The 22,672-nt window shown below is 36.8% G+C and overlaps 1 protein-coding gene across 1 annotated transcript in view; it reads left to right on the forward strand.

The window, feature by feature from the left end:
• The window catches only part of LOC102237504 (spondin-1-like), a 93,029-nt gene that overhangs the window by 54,850 nt on the left and 15,507 nt on the right, over positions 1–22,672 (forward strand). The window contains exons 7-11 of the mRNA XM_014473671.2: positions 10,490–10,554; positions 15,356–15,557; positions 18,474–18,614; positions 18,853–18,928; positions 21,887–22,069. Coding sequence (XP_014329157.1) covers positions 10,490–10,554; positions 15,356–15,557; positions 18,474–18,614; positions 18,853–18,928; positions 21,887–22,069 — 667 coding nt within the window. The remainder of the gene's footprint in view (positions 1–10,489; positions 10,555–15,355; positions 15,558–18,473; positions 18,615–18,852; positions 18,929–21,886; positions 22,070–22,672) is intronic.

The raw sequence follows: 22,672 nt of genomic DNA on the forward strand, positions 1-22,672 counted from the left end.
GGGTCTAAAACTGCATAAAAAGCACATAATGGCTTATGAAGAATCCTTCATACAGTGGGGTCACCTGGTGGATGCAGTGTACAAGATGTCAAGTTTTACTGCTGCTGTGGGGCTTATAAAACTTTAATAATCTGAAAAACATATATTGTCTGTGCTAGAAAACTCTGGAGCTGCTGTAACTTACCTGAGAGGGGAAAAAGGGCAGCTTTCTGCAGGTCACTCTCTGAGTCCAGTCTATTAAAACTCATAAACGTCCATCTGACAGGTCACACGATCACAATCCATCTTCCCTAAACGTCAATTTTCCCAACTGCAATCCGTCTTGTTTCTCTGGACCTTAAGTATCTCCTTCAGTCTATCTCTCCCATTTAACAGTTTCCCCTGGCTGCGGTGAGAGCTCACCCGCCCAGAATCTCCCACTGCCAGTCTTCTGTCTTCCCTACATGTTTTGCTCGAAGTGGTCATAAACAAAAACCCTGAGTGTGGTGGCTTTATTCCCACAACAGGGCTGAGGGCATGAAATTCATCACTCGCTTTGACTGAGTTACACCCTGTCTCAACGCAAGGTCAAAGCAATTACTGGACTTTCACTCTCTGACCCCCTTCTTCTCCTTTTACCTCAATCTGCACTCCAACAAACTACTTTTTTTGCTCCCTTGTGATCCTTGCTTTATTTTGCCTCACCAGTCTGCACAGTGCTTCTGTGTGACATCCATGGTTTTTTGTGCTTTTGGTGTTTCTGTGCTGCTCCTTTTTCCTTGTACTTTATACACCTCAGAATTGTAGTTCTTTCTGTAAATTAACTGCCAGTAAAATTGTGAATGCAAAGGCCAGGTCAGCAAGAAGTAAATCTTCTGACTTGTTTGTAATTCAGGTCTTAAATAGTAAAGTGTGATAACTTTTTTGCTTTCAGATGTTTGAGAACGGTGTTTGATAAAATATGGAAAAAGTCTCAGAATTTAGTAGTTCAAGCAGAACTTGGTGTAAAATAAAAAGAGAAAAATGACAACAGAGCAGAATTTGATGAAATACAAGAGTTTGGTCAAAAGCACTTCTGCATCAGCAGCAACTCTTCAAATAGGTAAATTCCCTTTCTCCTTTGAACAAACAAAGTTTGTTATCATTTGAAATACTTTTTAAATCAGTGTAACGATAACAAAATACTTACTGTATCTACCTATTTCCTACCTATAATCGGGTGGAGAGAAGCAGAAATCTCCCCAACATGTTCACTTTAAATATGCAATATCTACACTTCACATGGTTTCTTTCTGAAAGGAAAATCAAATGAAATGCAGTTTAATTTTAATCTTCTGGACCTGATTGCCTGGACTGCTCCTGCATGAATAGTGCCTTTGGTTTGTGAATAAAGTGCAATAATTAATCAAATAACGGCAACAGAACGATTGCAACAATTGGATGAAATGGCATTTCTTTATGAAAACCATTCTGTCTTTTTACATAGAATTTCACATTCTGGATCTTCCCTTGCAGTGTTTTAAATATAATTTTCAGCTAAAAGAGACCTATAGTCTAGTAGTGTTACAGTAGAATAGCTCTAAATCATCTCTCTGGATAATGAGAGATGATACAAAACATGTATTTTTCTAAAATGCAATAATTTAACGCATACTAGATTTCACTGACTGTTGATAATGCAAGACTTAGGACTCATTATATTTTAGATCAAAGAGAAACACAAAGGATACAAGAGGGAACAAGAGGCATCACAAAGCATAAAAATCCTTATTACTTGTATTAAATTACAGAGGTTAATAAGATTATATTTTTATCTTCCACCTTTTTTTCTTCTCCCTCTCTTTCCCTCGTCTTTCAGTAGATGATCATAAAAAAACGACATTTAAGATTTAAAAGCCTCTGAGGTTTTTTCAGCTGAGCAGCTGAATTTGACTGGATAACAGTCTTTAGGATGTCATCTCCATTTCCAGATCCACTTCAAATGCAAATTCATATCGTTTTCTGCAGCAGTTTCCTCATTTTCCCTGTTTTATACCCAGGCTCTTATTACAAAAGCTCTTTCATGCCACCAATGTGTTTTTATGGTAATGTCGGTGTCTAATTTCTTGTTTTACCTTGAGACTGTTCATTTTGTGCCTGCTGTGTTTTGTGATCTGTAATGTGCTTTTATTGTTTGCTTTGTTTCTGTATATTATATTTCTATTGAAAAGTGCTACACTGCTTACTCAGTAGAGTTATTTACGTTCCCGTATAGCCTCAATTTTAAAGGGGTTAGTAAGGACAAAGGGTACATTAAGAGCTTAAAATGGGATGGTTTATGTGTATGCTTTTGTTTAAGCATTTCTTTTTCAAGTAAACATAATATTAATTGAAGGTTGTTTGTAATAGAGACTTTTGCAGATATGGAGAAAATCTATGCTGATTGATGTTGGCTCCCTCAGGTGAAATTTCTATATATCGGTGATGACATTGGTGTGTAATGTATTAACAGGACCCCAGGTTATCAGCAATATGGAGACAGATACACAAACACACAAAACAAATCATCTTAGCTCTGAAATGAACTCAGGTGACAGATGAGAAGAAAAGGTTATGCATGCGGTCTTCTCATGTATAAAAAAATTACACACTTAGCTTAAGTTACTTTTAAAGTAATAAAAGTTGTGATTTGGTCAGAATAAATGGGGAAGACGAGGTAAATAGCACAAAGGTTAAACAGTACAAGGGAAACAGATTCCTATATGTTTGAAAATCTAGAGAGTAGTTCTGATTAGACACCCAGACAGGATCATTATCATTGTCAATAAAAAGACAGCAGAACAAATGCATTAAGTCAGGAAAGTATAAGCCATCTCCAAAGATATGTCAGAGAATTTTGCACTACATCCACCGGGTTCACAACTGCAGACCACATGTAACCACACCATAACAGGACATCCACTTCCAGAACATTCACCTTCAAGATGAGGCCAGACACCCGGACAGCTGCTGCAACAACGGGTTTTCATAGCCAAATAATTTCTGCACAAATTGTCAGAAACCAGGGATCTAGGGAAGCTCGTCTGAGTGCTCGTCACCCTCATCGGTATCTTGACCCGACTGCAGTTTGTCGTTGTGATCGCCTTGAGTGGGTAAATGCTGATATTCAATGGCATCTGGAGAGTTGCCCTCTTCACGGATGCAGCCTGGTTTTCACTGTTCAGGCCAGATGGCAGACAGCGTGTGTGGCTTTATTTGGGTGAGCAGTTTACCGATGTTACCGGTTTGGATTGAGTGACACATGGTGGCATTGCGGGTGTGGTATGGCCAGCTGTATGTTATAGACAAGAAACATTTCATTAATGGTATTTTAAATGCATTGAGATACTATGACAACATCCTGAATCCCATTTCTTTGACATGACTACCTCCTCATTTTCAGCACGATAATGCACTGCCCATGTGGCAAAGATCTTTGCACAATTCCTGTAAGCTAAAAATAGCCCAGTTCTTGCACGTTGGAATATCTGGTTTGTCATATGCAAAAGTGTATTTCACTCCTTACCTCTCTAAAAAAATCCATAGAAAACTTTTAATAAGCACAACAGCAATCAAACCCTTTATTACTGGTCAGGTTTTTGCAACTTCCCACTGGTATTTTCATGATTGTCTTTGGGAAAGAGTTCCAACTCCAAAATAGTGATAAAGCTTTTAGTCAGAAAAAATGCCTTGGTAAAATTGCTTTAAACCAAAATTACATTAAACCTAAATCTACCAGGATTATTTATTCACTACAGAACTTTAAGGTATTGTTTTGTTTGTCACTACATAATTTCTAAGTCCTTATTGGCATTAAAGATGTTAAAATGTAACAAAACTGTTAACTATATCTGAGTCCAGGTTGTCAGGCTTTTAAATAGTGATTATGTCTTTTTCTGTGTCAAAAACCATGTGGAGATTTTTCATTTTGCAAAAATAATCCTCTGAGCAGCACCATAAAAAAATGAAGTTTTCTTCCTTTAAAGGATGATATTGCTCCAGTGGCCAGGAGCGTCAGAGCTTCCATCATTAAATTACAGGAAAACATTCACTAAATCTATGTTCTAACATAAGTTGTGGAGCTTTGTATACTCAAACTGTGGTTTTCGTCAGGAAATTAAATTTAACACAACTTGCTGGAGTATGAGCATTGATGGAGATCTCAGAGCACATACATTATTTTGCCAACATTTGGATCTATATAATTACTACCCAAGTTATGAATATGTCTCAAACGCAAACCATTTCACTACCAGAATTTATCAGATGTCTTGGAAATGAAAAACACATTAAATGATTGGAACTGGTGATCCCTCAGGGAAAATAAGATGTGGACTTTGTGCATTTAACTCACTGTTGCTTTAAGGGAATGCAAGTTGTTATTTTGTACAGTACAATTACAGCCGTTTGCTTGAGGGACAAGGAAATTACAACGTAATTGGACAGATGATACAGCTTCATGTCACAGGTGGCTGATAAGTAAGCTCCTGAGCCAATAGAGTTGTGTTTGCAAAATAAGATTCAGCAAATGATTGAAGACACCTTGTAAGATGAGTGGGACTGCGGTCTATTTCCCCCAGGTTAAACTGTTTCATCATTTACTCGCCTTTATATAAAACTGTTCAAATTGTTTGCCATTTTTCAGACAGTGTGTGTGTGTGAGTTCTTATGTTTTGACTTGAGCTTTGAATTTTATCTGACTGAGTTACAACATAGTGGCCTCGTAACCAATCTGTTCCACAGCCTCTATGCAATTGTAATTGCATTAGTGCAGTGTTGATTTTTTATTAGACACCTTTTCCCAAAGTCTCCAGGCTCATTTTCCTTTATTAGACAAGTCTAAAAAGACAATACAGAACCTCTTGTCATTGAGTCTCTCCAGACAAAAATTAATTCCAAAGTGAACAGAGCGATAACTGGGCAGAACTGAGCCAATTGAGGAGATTTGCCATGGAAATGCTGCAGGTTGCCTTTTGTTTGTGCTAAGAAATATTTTAATAGACGCACACAGCTCCCTTGAAAACACTGAAGCCACCAACTTCCAGTTACAGTAACCCATTAGTATACTTTACACAACAGTCCAAAGTTCACTGTTCCAGCTAATATTGGCATGAATTAATATTAAGCAACATGCTTATGGTAATGTTTTTAGCCTTTAATTGGAATTCTTTTCACAAGTCTGTTGATTACTGCAGTCAAAATGTCTTCAACTATTATGTTATATGGTTAATGGCATGTGGACTTTAAATTGAACCCCATAACTGTCACAAGGACACTTTTTTGTGCGAAGGGTGAGGTCTGCAACTACATGTTTATCTTGTCATAATCTAAGTTGTTTTGTGTTTATTATGAACATAAAACTGAATGGCTTTAGCCATTCAGCTTTTCATTCGAAAATTGTTGCACAAGAGCTGAATGATTGGAGCCATTACATCCAATGTGCCTTTAAATTTTCCCATCCCTCTCCTTCTCTGTGTCCCTTTTTTTTATATATATATTTTTCACATTTTCTCCATCCATCTATTTGACAGACCAGATATAGATGTTTGCTGTCACAGTGCAGATGCAGCACTGAGTCACAGTAATCGTTTTACTGAAGCTTTCACCTGAGCTCTGCATGCCCTCGTGTTTGCCAGCAATGTCACTCACTAATCTTTGTAATTTCTTTGAAAGATGTGTCCGGTGCCTCAGCTGTTTCCTCTTTATTTTTATTGCTGTCACACCTGGTGCTGTGGAGGCTGGAAAAGAACAGATGACAGCAAATCTCTGACAGATAGAGAATTCAACAGGTGGAGAAGCTGCTGGTGCTTATTTGCACTGCAGTCATTGTCTGAAAACTCTTTTATAAAATTTTTAAAGTCATGCTTTTTTGGCATCTCGGTGTGGCATGAGATAAGGAATGGTCTAGCTGAAGGTTTAGAGTCAATATGAGGCTGTCACACCTCTAAGGCTTCAATCGAGGATCCAAAGTGGTGAGGAGGTGATGATTCATGATGCTTCCATGATACTGCTCTCATATATCTAAGTACACATCACCATGGGACATGGCCAGCCAATGGGATTAAATTAATTTAGAACCCAGCCTTTTGTGCAGTCTGCTGGACTTTGAAGTCTATATGATGTTAATTTAATCATTACATAGGAGACAACCAGAACGCCCTCCATACTGTTCCTGCCTGTGCAGCTTACAATGTGATTGTGGAGAAAGATATGAAATAAACCAAAGTAAACTCCCACTGAAAGCCAAAAATCATCTCAGAATCTATGAAACAAAATCTCAAAGTCAGCAGTGTTGAAAATAGATGAGAGATCTCATAAGAGCACCACTGTAAATTTTCCACAATCACTTGCCATTGACTATGTTTTGGTGTTTTTTATTATTATTATTGCTTCATTACTAATACAGTAACATCAATCACTATAGCAGTACATCTTTAAGTAGAATTATTTAGTACTCTGGTACTCCCTCAGTGGCCAGCAAACAATATATGTGCAGCAGATAATAAAACCATTTGTAACAAGATATTGTAAAACCTTTAATAACCGACGACATGATGCAAACAACAACTACAACCTAACATGGTATAGAGGCCATAGAGCCATTTTTACTTTTGTTCACTGTTTGTTATGCAACTACCTATTTAAAACTAAATCCATAAGAGTTGTTTCTGTGTAACATAGTTTTTTTTTAACTACAATCAGTGTTTCAAAGTTGTTGCATCGTAACCACAGAATGCATGCTTTAATGTCTCCCTGTCTAGCACTGTTTAACCAGCTTATTTAGCTGTTTGTTCAGTTATTATCTTTGCACATGGAAAAGCTCATTAAGTGATTGATATCAGCACATTGTGTAAAAATGGCAGAAAGTGTTGGGAATCGGCGTTTTTGGTCCCTGTTTGTGGTCTTTCTTCTGTTCTCCCTGTTTATCGGCGGGTCCTCATTTCATCCACCTGAGGGCGCCAGAGGCAGCACTAAGGATGGGTGTGCCCATGATTCAGCACACCTGTTGTTCATCTTCTAATCATCCTGAAGCTTAAGAGGAGTGGACTGCCTGCACTTCAGCACCTGAGTGTTTGCCAGTGATGGTGTTTTCCTTGAGACACTGAGTACTCTCGTTGTGAAGACCCAGCTCTGGCCTTCTGGATTTCCACTCCTCGTGACGCCGTGGAAATTACCCACTGGTTGCCCGAGCCCAACAGTCATCTCCTCAACCAGATCACCAACAGTTATCGGAGGTTTCCCCAGCTGGCAGTCCGACCGCTCCTCTTTCCTTCCTCCACGCTCAGAACTTACCTGTCCGCCCTCCACCACAACCAAGTGGACCAAGACCCGAACCGGCAGTACTCTCTCCCAGACTGAACCTACCATCTCACAAAGTAAGACCAGTCCAATTCTGTTCGCAACTCATTTTTCCCATGACCACAAACTCATCTTCTCCCTCTGTTGTTCCTTAGTGAGTCGACGACTCCATGAGCCTGATCCCGGATTTATTCTCTCTCAACATCTTATCACTTTGTGCAAATAAAATCATTTAACCGATTACTATTCTCCTGTGCTTGTTCTGCATGTGGGCTAAGAACTTAAAACCCATTATGACAGAAAGAAGCTGGCATATAATGGAGGCATTTAAATATGTAATTCCAAAGATAATATATCGACTGAATGAAAAGAATACAAAACTCAAAGAAATCTATATTTTTTTTTATCTGCTTTTCATTTCTTCTTTTTTAGTCTCCACACTTATTTTCTCCACTGCCTGATTGTACGCCCTCTCCTTCTCTTAGATGTGTTTTTTGTTAGTACCAAAACCCACTTAATTCCCATTCCTGTTCCATTTGAGTCTTTATATTCCTCTCATCTTTCTTGCTATCCTTGTTATGTTCAGCTATATAATTTTGTGAGTCCTCCATCACATCTGGGGCTCTTTTTATCATGCTGAATAAAAATTCTTCAGTTTTGTTGTTTTCCATATAATTGTTTTCCTTCCCAACCAATTTCTCAAAGTCTACCTTCCTGAGCTCTTTTCTTTCTTCTCTTCTTAAAAACATTCTGAAAAAAAACGTCATATGCTTTGAAAAATTGGAAAATCACAGTTATTTTGTACCATTACTATAATTACCATAAACAAACAGGACCATTACAGAGAAATTTGCATTCCCAAACAGCCTCCACAAAGCTTTTTGTACCATGTGTTTTCAGCTAAAATGTGCAGGACAGTGTGACTGTCAGAGAATGATTTTCTTTTATCCTTTATTGAGGAAAATCTTTGGCTGTCTGGTAATGACTGCTGGTAAGAAAAATGACATAAAATTACCTTAAACCTGTTTATTCCAAGAACCAAATTGCTCAGATGAGGGGAAAAATTTAAGCATGACTGACTCTCTAACAGTGGTTAATCTGATTGAGATTTCATTATGCCATCCACTTAAATTGTATAAAATAGACTTAATAGTAGATATGTGGCTGAAATAATTGACTTAGAGATCAAAGAATTTGCAATTTACTTTTGAACTGGATAAAATGAAATGCAAAACAAGTGACTTGAGCTTCTGTTAGGTATTCTATTATCTTTGTGCAATTCACCAGACTAGGTGGCAGCACAGTGTCATCATAATTGAGAGTAGAGATGAGTAGTTATACTGTTTATCTTCATTATAATTCATGTTTTATCACAGAGAGAATATTGATTTTTTTGTGACAACAATAAACTCTTCATGATGATCAAATTACCCAAAACCAAGCATTACTATGATAGTTTGTCTTCCTATTTTTCTGTTACTTCCATTAGTGAAACAATAAATAAGAATATTTTCTAAATGACAGTTGTTGTCTTTGAAATTGCACCACTTAACTCATTTGGTGCCCAGAAACAGCCTATTCATTATTAATAAATGGGTGTTTGATTTTGTTAGCGGGGGGGGTTAGAACAAGTGTTGTGTTTATGAGGCATTGTATGCTGTTATGCAGTGATGCACAATAAAATACAATGTATTGCTAAAAACGACTTCATGGGAGTTTTTTGTCATCACTTTATGTTTGACACAATAAATATCGCAAAGTGTTTTGAAAAACATTTGAGTCCATACTGCCTATCCATAATCGACAGCTATATAGTGTTCTTAGGTCTGAAAGCCTCATCTTAAGTCTTTCACACATTATTTTTATCACTGTGGCCAAATGGCTCATTGTTTCTTTCGCACCTTAAAACATGTCTCTGGAAACAATTTGAAATGTTTGGATGTCACCAATGCTTTTTATCACCAATACTTTATTAATTAGTCTCAGTTCAGAATTATACACCTGTAGCAACTTTATTGCTGTTACATCTATATAAATTGCATAAATCAAAACATGTACCTTTATTTTTGCTCGTTCTATTGAATACAATCATGATGTTTTCATGCAAAGACCTGTTGTACTTGAAAATATGCCAAATCCAGAAAAGTTGAATAAGTAGTTTTTCTCCTCTCAAAAAGGCTTTGCTGCAGAAGGAAACGTATGATTAGGATCTCTGTTATTGCTTTGCCTGAAACCGCTCCTGTCTGGATTTCTGTCCACTGCACATTGATTAATGCATTTATGACTCTGTTCCTCTTGACTTCTTGTCACTTTGTTGGAACTGTGTTTTGATTCTTGCCCTCTCAAGAGAAGTGTTTTTGTATTTGTCTCCATATCTGTGTGTGTGTGTGTGTCTTTCTGTCTGTATGTGACTATTTGGTGCTTGGCGATGTGTGCGTGTGCTTGTGTGTGTGGAAGAGTGGGGTGAGGTCTGAAGCCACTGAAGCCTCAAAGCCCCAGGATGCACGAAAGAGAAAATGAACACTCACTTGTTAAAATTGTTTTTAACCACACAAACTCAAACAGAGGACACAACACACATCCATGCTCCAGCCTGAACTTGTTTTTCTTTATTCAGCCTCATAGAGAAGATTGTAACCTTCAGTCAACCAGATGAAACGTTTTTCTTTCTGCGTGTCTGAGAAAGTGTAAAAGATGGAGAATTTGAGATTGCATTAAAGATATTTGTTGAACTGTAAAGGTGTGTTTAAAACTTGAAATCCCCTTCCTCTATAACTAACTTCTTCAAGATTAGGCAAAATCTATCATTTTTTCTCCTGCTTTTGGCTGAATAATTTGTTGGGATTCATAGTAATGGAAAGAGCATGCTGCAGTACATAAAGTGGCTGTAATGCTGCAAAGAGAACAACCAGACTGGTGGGGGCACAGTGACATCACCATGTGGAATCAAAGACATCTAAAGTAAAACACCTGAGGACCATTTTGTCATGATGACACCCACTTTACCCACACTCTTAAGCCTAAGAAAATTGGTATATACTATGCTGTCCTTGAATGAGATTTCTCCCCACCAGTCATGTCAATTTGTCAATTTTCGTCTTTTCCCTGTGTATGTTTCGTTTTTCTCCCTTTGTGATTGTACATTTAGAAGCACATTACACTGCATAACACCCACTCTTCTGTCTCTTTGCAGGGTGATGAAGTGCTGACCGTCATTAAAACCAAAGCTCAGTGGCCAGCATGGCAGCCACTTAACCTGTAAGTATCACACAATTTTCGAAACAGAGGGTACTTCTGTACTTCTGAGATGAGATTAAACAGAAATATAAGTGACAAGTTTGTGGCCAAGGAGTATTTATTTCTTGTTTTTTAAATGTTTTACTGATTGAGAGTAACTTCTCCAACTCCAACAATACACAGTGAAGGAAATTGGATCATTATATATATATATATATATATATATATATATATATATACACACAGTATATATAGCTACTGGATAATTCATATTCCAGCCTCTGAATTTACTGCCGTGTTAAGCAATGTGTGTATTTAAAGTTCTTCTGGTCTTGCCCAAATAAGATTTTGACATTAAATGATGAAATTAAGATATTTTTTTGACCTCTAAAAAATGCTTAAAGCTATAAGAAAACATCTACTGACTACAACAACACAGGTTTTCTTGTGAGGGCATTTTGCATACAGTTTTGGATTTGGTAATTGATTGTTAGCAATTTAATGCGAGCAGATCATTCCTTGATTATTTGTGGCCAAAGGTGTCACAATAAAGTAAATTTGTCTTTCGGTAAGGGTGTGTCTTTTCATGTTGTTTGTCTGTAGTGTCTCTCGGTGGTGGACTGGTGACATGTCCAAGGTTTACTCTGTCAATAACAGCTGGAGATAGGACATGCTCACACACACACAATAAATGGATAGATACAACAAGGAAGGCAAAGTTCTCCTAAGTTCATCGCCATGTGCACTGTTTAGACTTATTATGGACTGTAATTTAGGAGTGAAAACTGACAAATATTTTTTATTGGCTGTGATTATGTTAACATATATATCTTGAATATACCATACCACCTCACAAAATCTCCTGTCCCACATTTTTAGATCCATCCCTGTATTCCATCTATCATTAAACTGTCTTTGTGAATCATCAAATGAACCCTAATATATGATTAGTTAACCTGCACAGCAGTTAGAAATCAATCACATTTTCTGATATTATTAGTTCTAACTGACTTTAAATTGTATGGCTGATGAAATAATAATTATTCAATAATAATAATTCAATTCACAATGTGCTATAACACAGGAATGTGAATTTAGATATTATTCTTAAATACTTACTGATATACTTGCATATCCTAGAAATATAATTAACTGTTTTAATTAATGATTTGTAAACTTGCTTAGTTATTTGTATTCTTTATAAATGATTGCAATATTAAAATATTTGTTTATATTATTATATCAAAAGGTTCATATAATGGCTTATTCATTTATTAAATTGTAACACTTGCAGTCCTTGGTATCATTAATTGATATTAGCATCACGTTAGTGTCACCTTAGTGTTACCGTTATTCCTGCAGATTTGTCAGGAAGCTGTTTTTAATGTAACTCTAATTGTCTGAGGACAATTCTCTTAATTGTATGTGAGCACAGCAATAACGAGTTGTCACTTTGTGTTTCTGCCGAAACTAAAAACTTATTAGCGTTCATATTGGGGTCTGAAAGGATCTACAAGAGGCTGTAGCAGACCTCCTCAGTTGTTGGCTCACATAAGACAAGGTTCTGAATCTATGGATTGAAACAAAAATTGAGCAATAATGATGGCTTTCCCCAGCAAAAGTTTGGGATCAACAAAAAATACATAGGTGTACATGTTTTTGATTATTTTGTCCAAATACTAATATTTTAACTTTTTCCGATACCTAGGAAATTGCTGGTGTTGAGTGGTATCCTTCGACTTCATAATAAAGCTTAGTTTAATTCACAGAAGCTAAACAATTATTTGCTGATCTTGTGCTTCTTAGAATGTGTTAGTGATTGAAAAACAGATATTAGTGGAAAGATGGGACTTATGCTGCAGCAATTGTGCATGTATTTGTGTTTGTATACGTGTGGTATTTGGTAGGTAAGTGTGAGCAAACATGTTTTCATCTGGTTTAGCACTACTGGAGGTTGCTTCTTGAAGAAATGTGTTAATCTAATTTTTTTTGTAATTTCTGCTGAAAAAAATAGTTGCTCACTGAACATTCAGAAGTCTGGACAACGTTGACTTTACTTTTGAGATAAACAAAGAAACGAATGATTATATTTTGTTGAGAAATTATATGGACACGACTGCAAAATTATTCAAAGCATATTCCAAGAAATAACAACCAAACAAACATGACTAAAAATAACAAAGAAAGTTCATCATCTGTAACATGATGAGACACTTTATTCCTCTTGTCCTGAATGTATCTTCAGATAATGTGGTTTATACATGAATGACAGAATTAATCTGCATCATAAGTAGCAATTACCACAATTAATAAGCAGAACATAGAAGTTGTTTGAATAAAGTTTCAGCTCCAGCACAATCAATGAGCTATTGTTGTGCATGAATATTAATAAACCTTATTGTTTTCTGACGGCATCGTTTATATGCTTGGTAAGTGGCATGCTGACTTGTTTGAATATTAACACACTAGCATCCTCTAGAATTAGTTCAAGAGCAATTAGGATCTTATCACGACTGCAACCCTGGAGGCTTTATGTGCACACTCACTTACTCGCCAACACTTGTGTATCTTTCACTAAACATCTGTTTAATTGCCCTTCCTCGAATTGTCAGCAATTTGCGATAGCTTGTGTAACTCTTATTTTTATGAGTACCAGCAGTCACATATTTGCACCTGCAGAGTCACACTCTCAGTGAATCTGAAACACTGTTTCTATTCTGCAACTGTATTTTGCTGAGATGTAATGTTTTTGCCCTTGTATGGGTTAGAATAAAAAGTTTAAGTCACTAACAAAAACTCTTGCAACCTAATTCTTTCCCAGATGTCTCAATGCAGTCTTGACTTTATGGTTACGCAAGATGATTGCAGCATAATCAGACATTTTCAGCTTTCGATTAGCTATTTTGTGGATGCAATTATCAAGCCATTAGCGGTCTAACTGGGTCAAAACATGTAAACTGTCAAATTTGCATGCAATTAATTGAGATTCCAAAGATTTCCTGAACTTGCAAATGATTATGTATGTGAATAAATTACAGACCTGGACAAAGGTTTTGAGACTAACAGAAATTTCATTTTTCATTAACTCTTCTGTTTCAGGTGTGTTGTTTTAATCTTTGAGACACTTCATGCTGAAAAAAATTGTTTTAATTTCAAAATTGTTTCTTATTTTTGTGCAAAGATTGCAGAACTTGGTCTTGGACAATATTAGGTTCCCTTTTTTTATTCATGAAAGTGTTTTTTGGCAAAATCTAAGTCGTAAGTACAATTACTAGTATGTGAACCTACCACCTTTGATGAGAGACAAACACAGACATGAATGGTTTTAGTCTGCCTTGCTGACTTACTTACTGTCAGCATGATTCAGGACTTATGGTAATATTAACCTTTTCTATTCACATTTTCTTCTCCTAAGATCCTGAAGGGGCCATCACCAGAAAAAGAACTTTATCCCAGTTCTTTGCTGACATTTCCTGGAACTTCTTGCAAAGTGTCAGCCTGGCCTTGATGATTTTCTTGAAGAGTAGTAGCTTCTTTGTTGTTCCTCTTGGCATAAGGCTAGAATCCAAATCTCTCAGTGGTATAACTGCGATTCCTGAGCAATCTCTGCACTGACAGCAATCCATTCCCTCAGTTGAGTCATCTTTAGAATATTGCACTTAGTGGCCTTCCTTAGTGACGTTTCCTTCACTGCAGTACAAGCTTCCTTGTAGGAGTTGTTGATGATTCTAGCAAAAGATTAATTTGTGCAAAGTTTCACAGGAAGCAAAATTATTGCCTGTGAAAATCTTTTGCTGTGACCTGATGATGACAGCCTGTTTCATCTCAAGTAACATGGTTAACAGAAGAAGACTGATTTCAAGCACTATGCAAATGGATGATTGTCACCTCAAAAATTTAAATAGTCAGCTATTTTAAAAACAAGATTTTTAACAAGACTTTTTTGGCACAACTTTACAATGTGTTTACATTGCAGTTACAAATATGGCATAAACAGTGCTTCGACAAAGTACAACATGTACAACAAGGAGTTTTGACGTTATTTTGTTTCTCAAAGTAAAAAGGCATCCTAAACCAAGTCTGTCATATTTGGAAAAACTAGTTGCCTTTCCCCATGTAAATCATGATTTATGTGAAATTTCCAATTTTATTTAAAATAAATTGAATCCGGCCATGATTAGTGCTAAGATAAAACATTTCTGACAACAACACATTGGCTAAAATTTTAGAAGACAGCAGGAAACATTTCCACTGACATTTATTGATGTGGAAATGGTTACAATGCCAGCAAATCCCAGTAAATTTTATTTATCTATTTACAGATAAAGAAACCATGCAGTAGAACATTGGTAAATGTTCCCAGGAGTAGCAAGTCTGACAAGTATAAACCAATTAACAACTCATTCGAGAAGTGTAAGTAATATAAAAAGCCTGACAGTCCGCCTCTAAACAGCTCCAAAACATGTAAGGTTTTGCAGTGGCCAACTCAAAGTCTGGATTTGAATCTGATCACTGCGGTATGACCTCAAGCAGCCATTTGTGTTTGATCACCCCCGAATGTGGTGAAAAAACTGATTGCCAGTAAGGAGAAAAGCTTAATGGCACTTGCTGCCACCAAGGGTGACAAAACCAGTTATTAGATTTAGAAGGCAATTACTTTTGACACAGAGCGTTAATGATTTGAATAACTTTTATTCCTTAATAAATGAAATCATAATTTCAAAACTGCATTGTGTTTTACTTGCATTATTTGTGTGTGATATTAAAGCATCTTTATGATGTGAAACATTAACGTGTTTTATTTTCTCACCACCTAAATCAGGCGAGCTGCTCCCTCGGCAGAGTTTTCTGTGGATCAGACCCGGCACCTTATGTCCTTCCTGACTATGCTTGGGCCCAGCCCAGACTGGAACGTGGGGCTGTCCGGAGAGGACCTTTGTACCAAGGACTGTGGCTGGGTCCAGAGACTTGTCGCAGACCTCATTCCGTGGGATGCAGGCACAGACAGCGGTGTTACATATGAGGTACTATTTTGTGTATTATTACATCTTTTTATGTCAGAGACAGAGAACTACCAAATTAAGAATCCTGCAGTTGCCACAAAGAAGCATCTTGTTGACAATGTTGGCAATTTATAAAATCTGTCATCATGACGGTCAATAAGGAATCACAACATCAGTGAGGAAAAAGGGTCATTAAGTCAAAAAATGAAACGTGGTCACATTAGAGACACATTACTGAAGTCTTTGCTGTTCAGCATTGCCATCACAATGAAACATGAGGTAATAGACAAATGTTGTCACACAATTAGGATTTATCTTGTTAATGGTCTCTCAAAATGCAGCCTTAGCATTTCAGTCCGGGTAAGGGGAACATTGCTAGACTTCAGTTCCTTTCTATTTCATTTATCCTGTTGTACATTTGCTGTTGTGCTTGGGATTATTGTCCTGTTTATAACCCAGTTTGGGACAATCATCAGCTGTCAGACAGTTGAAAATGTTGACTTACAGAAGAGTTCATAGTAAACTTAAGGTATGTAGAGTGAAAGGGTCCTGACAGTCCCATATCATCACCACTGCATCACCATGCTTGAAAATTACTAAAACTTACCTATGCAGATATGTTGAGATTATATTTAAATGTGGTACTGTAAGTTATAGTCAGACATCCCAACTTTGGTGTTATCTGTTCAGATTTCATTGTTCTGGAAGTGTTTTGGTTCATTCAAACCACAGTACATTCTTCTTAAAAAGAAGTCGTCTTCACACAAGAAAATTAAAACAATTTACTAACTTCTATAACTAACTGAGGCTTTTAGAGTGCCTGAGATAAAGTTACTGTGTTTTTTAGTTATTTCTCAGAACATAAGGGTACATTTTCTCTGATCCCTTCTCCTGGGAATAGCAGCTGTTCTAAATGTTTTCCACTTGTGAATAACCTTTGTTACTTTATGTGATTCAACAATCCCTCCTCTAAAGTCATTGCATTTGTCTGTTTGGCCTGATGTGGTGCTAACAGACATAGCAGCTCCATTTTCCATTGTCTCAAGTTACTTGTATGTGATATTAAATGGAAGCTTACATCTTCCATAAGAGGCAGCAAGGTTGGAATGTATGTGTTTTATTTTCCCATGATTCTATTTTAGCTTATACTGAACTTCTTTTTAAGGGCAGTCTATCAAACTTAGACTTGCTACGTGTTATTCTGTACAATAATGGAAGGACCACAGGCAGTATGTCTAAATCAGTCTGTTTATTAAACACAGCATCCAAGTGCTTTTCACTTTTGCTTTCTGGTACTGTGAAAGGCATCTTTAGATTCTACAGTCATGGAATAAAAGAGGCTTATCCATATTCACCAAGTGTTTTGAGACTAGAGCAATTTATTTATAGCTTGTGTACTCATGAATACGCATGGATCTCATCCTGCAGAGGAAAGATGGTAAATACTTTCCAAAAATCTCACTCACATGAAGCCAGGTGTGTTACTTTTGAAAGGCAAAGTGTTTCTTCAGTATTCAGGGCTTAATTTTAGCCTTGTGAGCTTTTTGACAGTGTCACTTCTGTAAGCATTAGCACGCACAGCAGGGGAAAGTTATTCTTTATGAAAGTCAGTTTAATATAAAACAAAGACAAAACCGTGGGATTTTGTTTTCATTCTTCCTTAAGATTAATGTGTTTGAAGAATTTTCCTGGAAACACTTGTCTATTAAATTATGTTTTCTCTTCCTTTTTAGTGTGTGGTTTTCTAAAACCGCCAGGGTACTCCTAGGCCTAACCTAGTCTAGGTACTTTTTGGACAGAGTGAGACTAATACGCCTGTGTTGTGTAATACTCACAAATTTGTAGATTTATTACTACATATTGCATACTAGATTATACTAGGCCTTTTTCTTTTTCTTTAACAAAAACCTTTGAAAAAATATCTTGGATCAAACATCTTTTGCATTGATTGTAATAACCTCTACCAGGATTTATGCTTTAATTCATTATGGTTCCTCTGTTGAACATTGTATGCTAACAATTAATCTTCCTATAAAAATAGCTGAAAATATTGTTCATATTACTAAACAAAAATGATGTGGGAGTCACAATGCAAAGCTATGTCAATATAAATTAAGAACCCAAGTACCTGCTGATATTCCAGATACAGACACATTCTCGTTTGATTTTGAAATTAGCTCTGTGAAGCTATGCTGGAGCAATCTGGTCTAAATTAATGTCATGCACTGTTCATCAACCTCATAGATATATTGTTGTGGTTTAAATAAACTTTCAATTGATGAAAATATAATGTTGCTAAAGTATTTATTCATCCATAGTATTGGTCAGAATGATGGAACATATCCAGTGATGCTGTATGTTAATAGACCATGCAGTTTGCTGCCGTTGATATTTGTCATGTTTCTTTCTTTACATTTTCTTATTGTTTTAAACCAAGTGCCTGAAAACACACGTTTTGATGCACCTAAAAAGAGAGCTGGGTCTTTCTTATTAAAGCAGAGTAAGAAGGGAATCACTGATGCATGCAGAGATCAAATAATAAAACACCTGCCATCTTGGCTAGTAATTAAATCTAGGGGTTATTGTTTCATCATAACTTTTTTATTGACTCTGAAGAATTGTGACTAAGTTGTTCTCATCAACAGAAACAATGTAATTATCCTCTTTTGAAAAGCTTGTTTTATAGCCATTCATTCCTTTTATGCTGCAGTTGGAATAGTGTTCTTGTTCCATGAATAATTTCTTGGTTCTAAATTTCAGCTTCTTCTTTTTAATTACTAACCATTCCTTGTTTCAAATCTATACTGTCCTCTCTTGGGCATATCTCTTGAATATGAAAACTTCTTTTGTATTCAGTTACTGATCTTTGCTTCTTGATTTACTATTACTTCACAGCATTTTACAGATCACTGACACTTTTTCCTTTTGGTTTTTCAGTCACCAAACAAGCCCACTGTTCCTCAGGAGAAAATCCGGCCTCTGACCAGTCTGGATCACCCTCAGAGCCCCTTCTATGACCCAGAAGGGGGCGCAATTACTCCGGTGGCTCGGGTAATGGTGGAACGTATTGCTAGAAAGGTAAAATATTCACCATATATGTATATTATGCTACTGTGTCGATGACATAGAAAATAGGCATGCCCAAATAACAATCAATGGTTAAAGGTACACAAATATAGATATTCTTTAGTTGGCATAGATCTGGTCCAACTTTGAAGAAACCATAGATTAGACATTGGTAATAACTTAACTTAAAAGCGACACGTAGGAGCTACATTTCCTGTGATCCTAATTTAATCTTTCCTCCTGTTTACAGGGAGAACAGTGTAATGTGGTGCCAGACACCATCGATGACATAGTAGCCGATATTGGACAGGAGGAGAAGGAGGAAGGTAAAGTAAATTGGACAAGCAGACACTCTGTATTACAGCTGACCAGTGAACCATAACACAACACAGTAACTTTAAGATGTTGATGAAGTGTTTATTAAATAATTCAAGCCTTATTATTATGCGATTTTATATTTCCTTCATCTTCCTGGAAAATCGTTCTCTTCAGATGTCTGTATTTATATAAACTTGTAAATTTAACATTTGAACCTCTTTATTTGAACCCTGGAGGCTGTGTTGAAACTGAGTATTTTTAAGCTTGAGAAAGCAAACCATGCTCATTGCAGACACAGCTGGCTTCAGATGAAGCTAAGATTAGAGGTCAAATAGTAACTTTATAGATCTAGCTGGCCTTTGGCTTCAACCTGCTGGGTGAAGGTGGAGTTTGTGTTGTTGCAGAGCACCACCCCTGGTTCAGGGTCCTGTCCTTCTCAAATACACCTGATAATGTTTTTTGATCTGAATATTGATATCCTAGTAGCACTGCATAGCGGGTCTTTGGAAAGTCATATCACTTTAAATGTTTCTATGTTTTTTGTTGTTTTTATTTTTTACAATAAAACAACAACATAAAACTTGTATTTTACTGTAAATACAAGGAAACAAAGTCAATCAATCAATCAATCAAATTTTATTTGTATAGCACATTTCAGCAGCAAGGCATTTCAAAGTGCTTTACATCACTACAAACACAGAAACACAAAGCAATATAGAATCAATCATTAAGTCAAGTTCCATCAATAAATTTGTAATTGATTACATTTCAAATACAATTCTAAACAGGTGGGTTTTCAGTTGAGATTTAAAAGAAGTCAGTGTTTCAGCTGTTTTACAGTTTTCTGGAAGTTTGTTCCAAATTTGTGGTGCATAGATGCTGAAAGCTGCTTCTCCTCGTTTGGTTCTGGTTCTGGGGATGCAGAGCAGACCAGAACCGGAAGACCTGAGAGGTCTGGAGGGTTGATACAATAAAAGCAGATCTTTAATGTATTGTGGTGCTAAGCCGTTCAGTGATTTATAAACTAACAACAGTATTTTAAAGTCTATTCTTTGAGCTACAGGGAGCCAGTGGAGGGACTTTAAAACTGGTGTTATGTGCTCTATCTTCCTGGTTTTAGTGAGAACGCGAGCAGCAGCATTCTGGATCAGCTGCAGCTGTTTGATTGATTTGTAGTGCATTTTTATGAAACAGAAAGAAAAGGATACAGTAATTTGACAAGCAAGTAACTGGTTTTAGAAGTCTCCTAATTTGTCCACCTGTGTTTTATTTATTCTCTGCATAAATACAGCTGTTTTTGAAAAAGTCTTAAGAATCGTAGGTTTCTTAAACAATATAAATTGATGAAAAAAAATCAGTAGCAAGTAACAAAAGAGATAGATAATAAAACAACATCCCAAGGCATCTCTCTAAGCATTGTTCAGTCCATCATTTAAACTTGAAACCTAGCAAGAGATTGCCATCCACCTTAATTGACAGAGTGGGCAAGAAAGTATAGATCATTAAAGCAGCTGATAGACCCATTGTCATTCTGTACTCATTGTAAGTACTGTATTACATAAAAAAGTGATTCAACTGTGGACATGGGGGAAAAAAAATTTATTAGACAAGACTGGATTTGGATTTGGGATCTGGACTGTGGTCAGCCATTTGGATTCTTCTGCCCCAGTCCTTGCAGAGATGAGATTCTACATGAAACTGACCAATTCTAGCTATTGAGCAATATTTTACAGGTATAATGCATCTGCCATTAAGACCTGTTTGAATGTTTTGCACTTTGCTTTACAAGAGTCTTTGATGTTTATAGTCAAAGCATCCAGTCCAAACAACTTCTATTCTCTCTCTTCTCTTCTCTTCTCTTTTCTTCTCTTCTCTTCTCTTCTTTCTCGTGTATTCTATTCTATTCATATGGATATATATACTATTTATTTATTAGTATTTAGATTTAAATATCTGTATATAGAGAGTGTGTGAAACTGGTGTAAAATTACTGTCTTTGTGTGAACAAACTAGGTAATTAGAGCTGATTAGACTCAATTTTCTACTTCTTTTTAGTCAAAGTATTAATATTTTTTTCAACCCACTGAACAACTCGTGATTAAGAAAGTGATGTGTAATATTTTTCCTCTCTCATCTCGGGCCTAATACCTGTTTTTACATGAAACGATTTTTGGTTTGAGTTCAAGATTTTGCACACAGGGCAAAAATCTTAGCAAGCATCTCCAGCTGTTTAATAAATTTCTTCCCCTTTGAGTCATGACCCATTTCCCTTTTTCCTGGCTTTCTCTGTCCCTCTACATGTCCAGGATTTCTTTCTTGCTTCTATGTGGGATGAGTCTAAAGAGGAGAGGTTCCATTCAGGCTGCTCCCTCTGGTCAGCCCAGACCTTTAACGCTTTCACTTACAGATCCACCCATCTCTCTCTTTAGCTTTTAAGCTCTTTTCTTTCCTCATTTTCCTTTGTCATTATGTGTTATCCCAGGGAACTGGGTCCATTTCGGTTCGTCCCTGCAGTCCTAAAGTATATTCACTCTCACCTCCTCCTCTCATTTTTCCTGCCTTTCCAAAGTCCCAGGAGAGAAATTTTAATTGAAGCTCATAGCCCTGCTACTTCTCATACCGCTGCTTCAGCTGATAATTGGATGAGACATTCACAAATCACATTCGTCTTGTGCTTAGCCTGAATCCCTTGCTGCTTCCTTTCTTGCCAGGATATGATTTGGGGGATTCTGGTGGTCTGCTATGTGTTGTACTCACATTTACACTCAGTGTTAAGTAATTTTCTTCATTCTCACGGCACCTGAAAGAGAATTCTGGTTCATTCACAGTGAAATAGATTATTAATCTGTTGAGATGCAAATTAAACTTCCCACATTGACCGTTTTACCTGAGGCTTTCCCCGAATAATAGGAAATAAATGAACTTAGCCCTTACCCTTTCATGATCTGTCCATCTGCCTCTCTTAGATGACACACCGGAGACGTGTATCTATTCTGCCTGGTCTCCCTGGTCAGCCTGTAGCAGTGCCACCTGTGACAAAGGCCGCCGAATGAGGCAACGGATGCTAAAGGCTCAGCTGGATCTCAGCGTACCTTGCCCTCACACCCAGGACTTCCAGCCCTGCATGGCGCCAGGATGCAGTATGGAGGGTAAGAAGGCATACACAATAAATGCATATAAAGATTTTAAAAGAATAAGCATTCTGTGGCAGCTTGCTGTCCATAAGTAAAATTTAACTTTGTCCATAAGTAATATGAAACAGCCTGGGCTTACACTGCTGAAATACAGATCAGGATAATTCTGTATTTTCTCTCATTAAACTGAAGGAAAGCATCCTTTAATTCTCTTTTAATGGGGTCAGCTTTATCTTACTGAGCCACTTCAATACTTTGGAAATTTATGAGTTAGGCCCTGCTTACACTTGGCTTACAAATCCTAGCTCTTGCTTAGGATTGGTCCAATTGTGGGCCCAATTGCTGCCCACAGTTTTCACCAAATTGCTATTTCAATTGTGTTCTGAGTTTAGTCTGGATTTGAAGTTGGAAGTTAACTTGTAGGCCAGAATTTGCATAATAGCTCCATATTTTGACATAGACTTCCCCATTTCGGACCAACCTGAGCTTCATAATCTGTTGCACAAGGTTTAAAATTATTTATTTATTTAAAGTCCACAGTTTTTTTATTTCCTGCTGTTATATTTATCTGAAATAAAAATTGTACATTTAAGTTTGACAAAAAAGCATAGACTAAAG

This window comes from Xiphophorus maculatus, chromosome 2 (genome assembly GCF_002775205.1).
Source record: "Xiphophorus maculatus strain JP 163 A chromosome 2, X_maculatus-5.0-male, whole genome shotgun sequence".
NCBI lineage: Eukaryota > Metazoa > Chordata > Actinopteri > Cyprinodontiformes > Poeciliidae > Xiphophorus > Xiphophorus maculatus.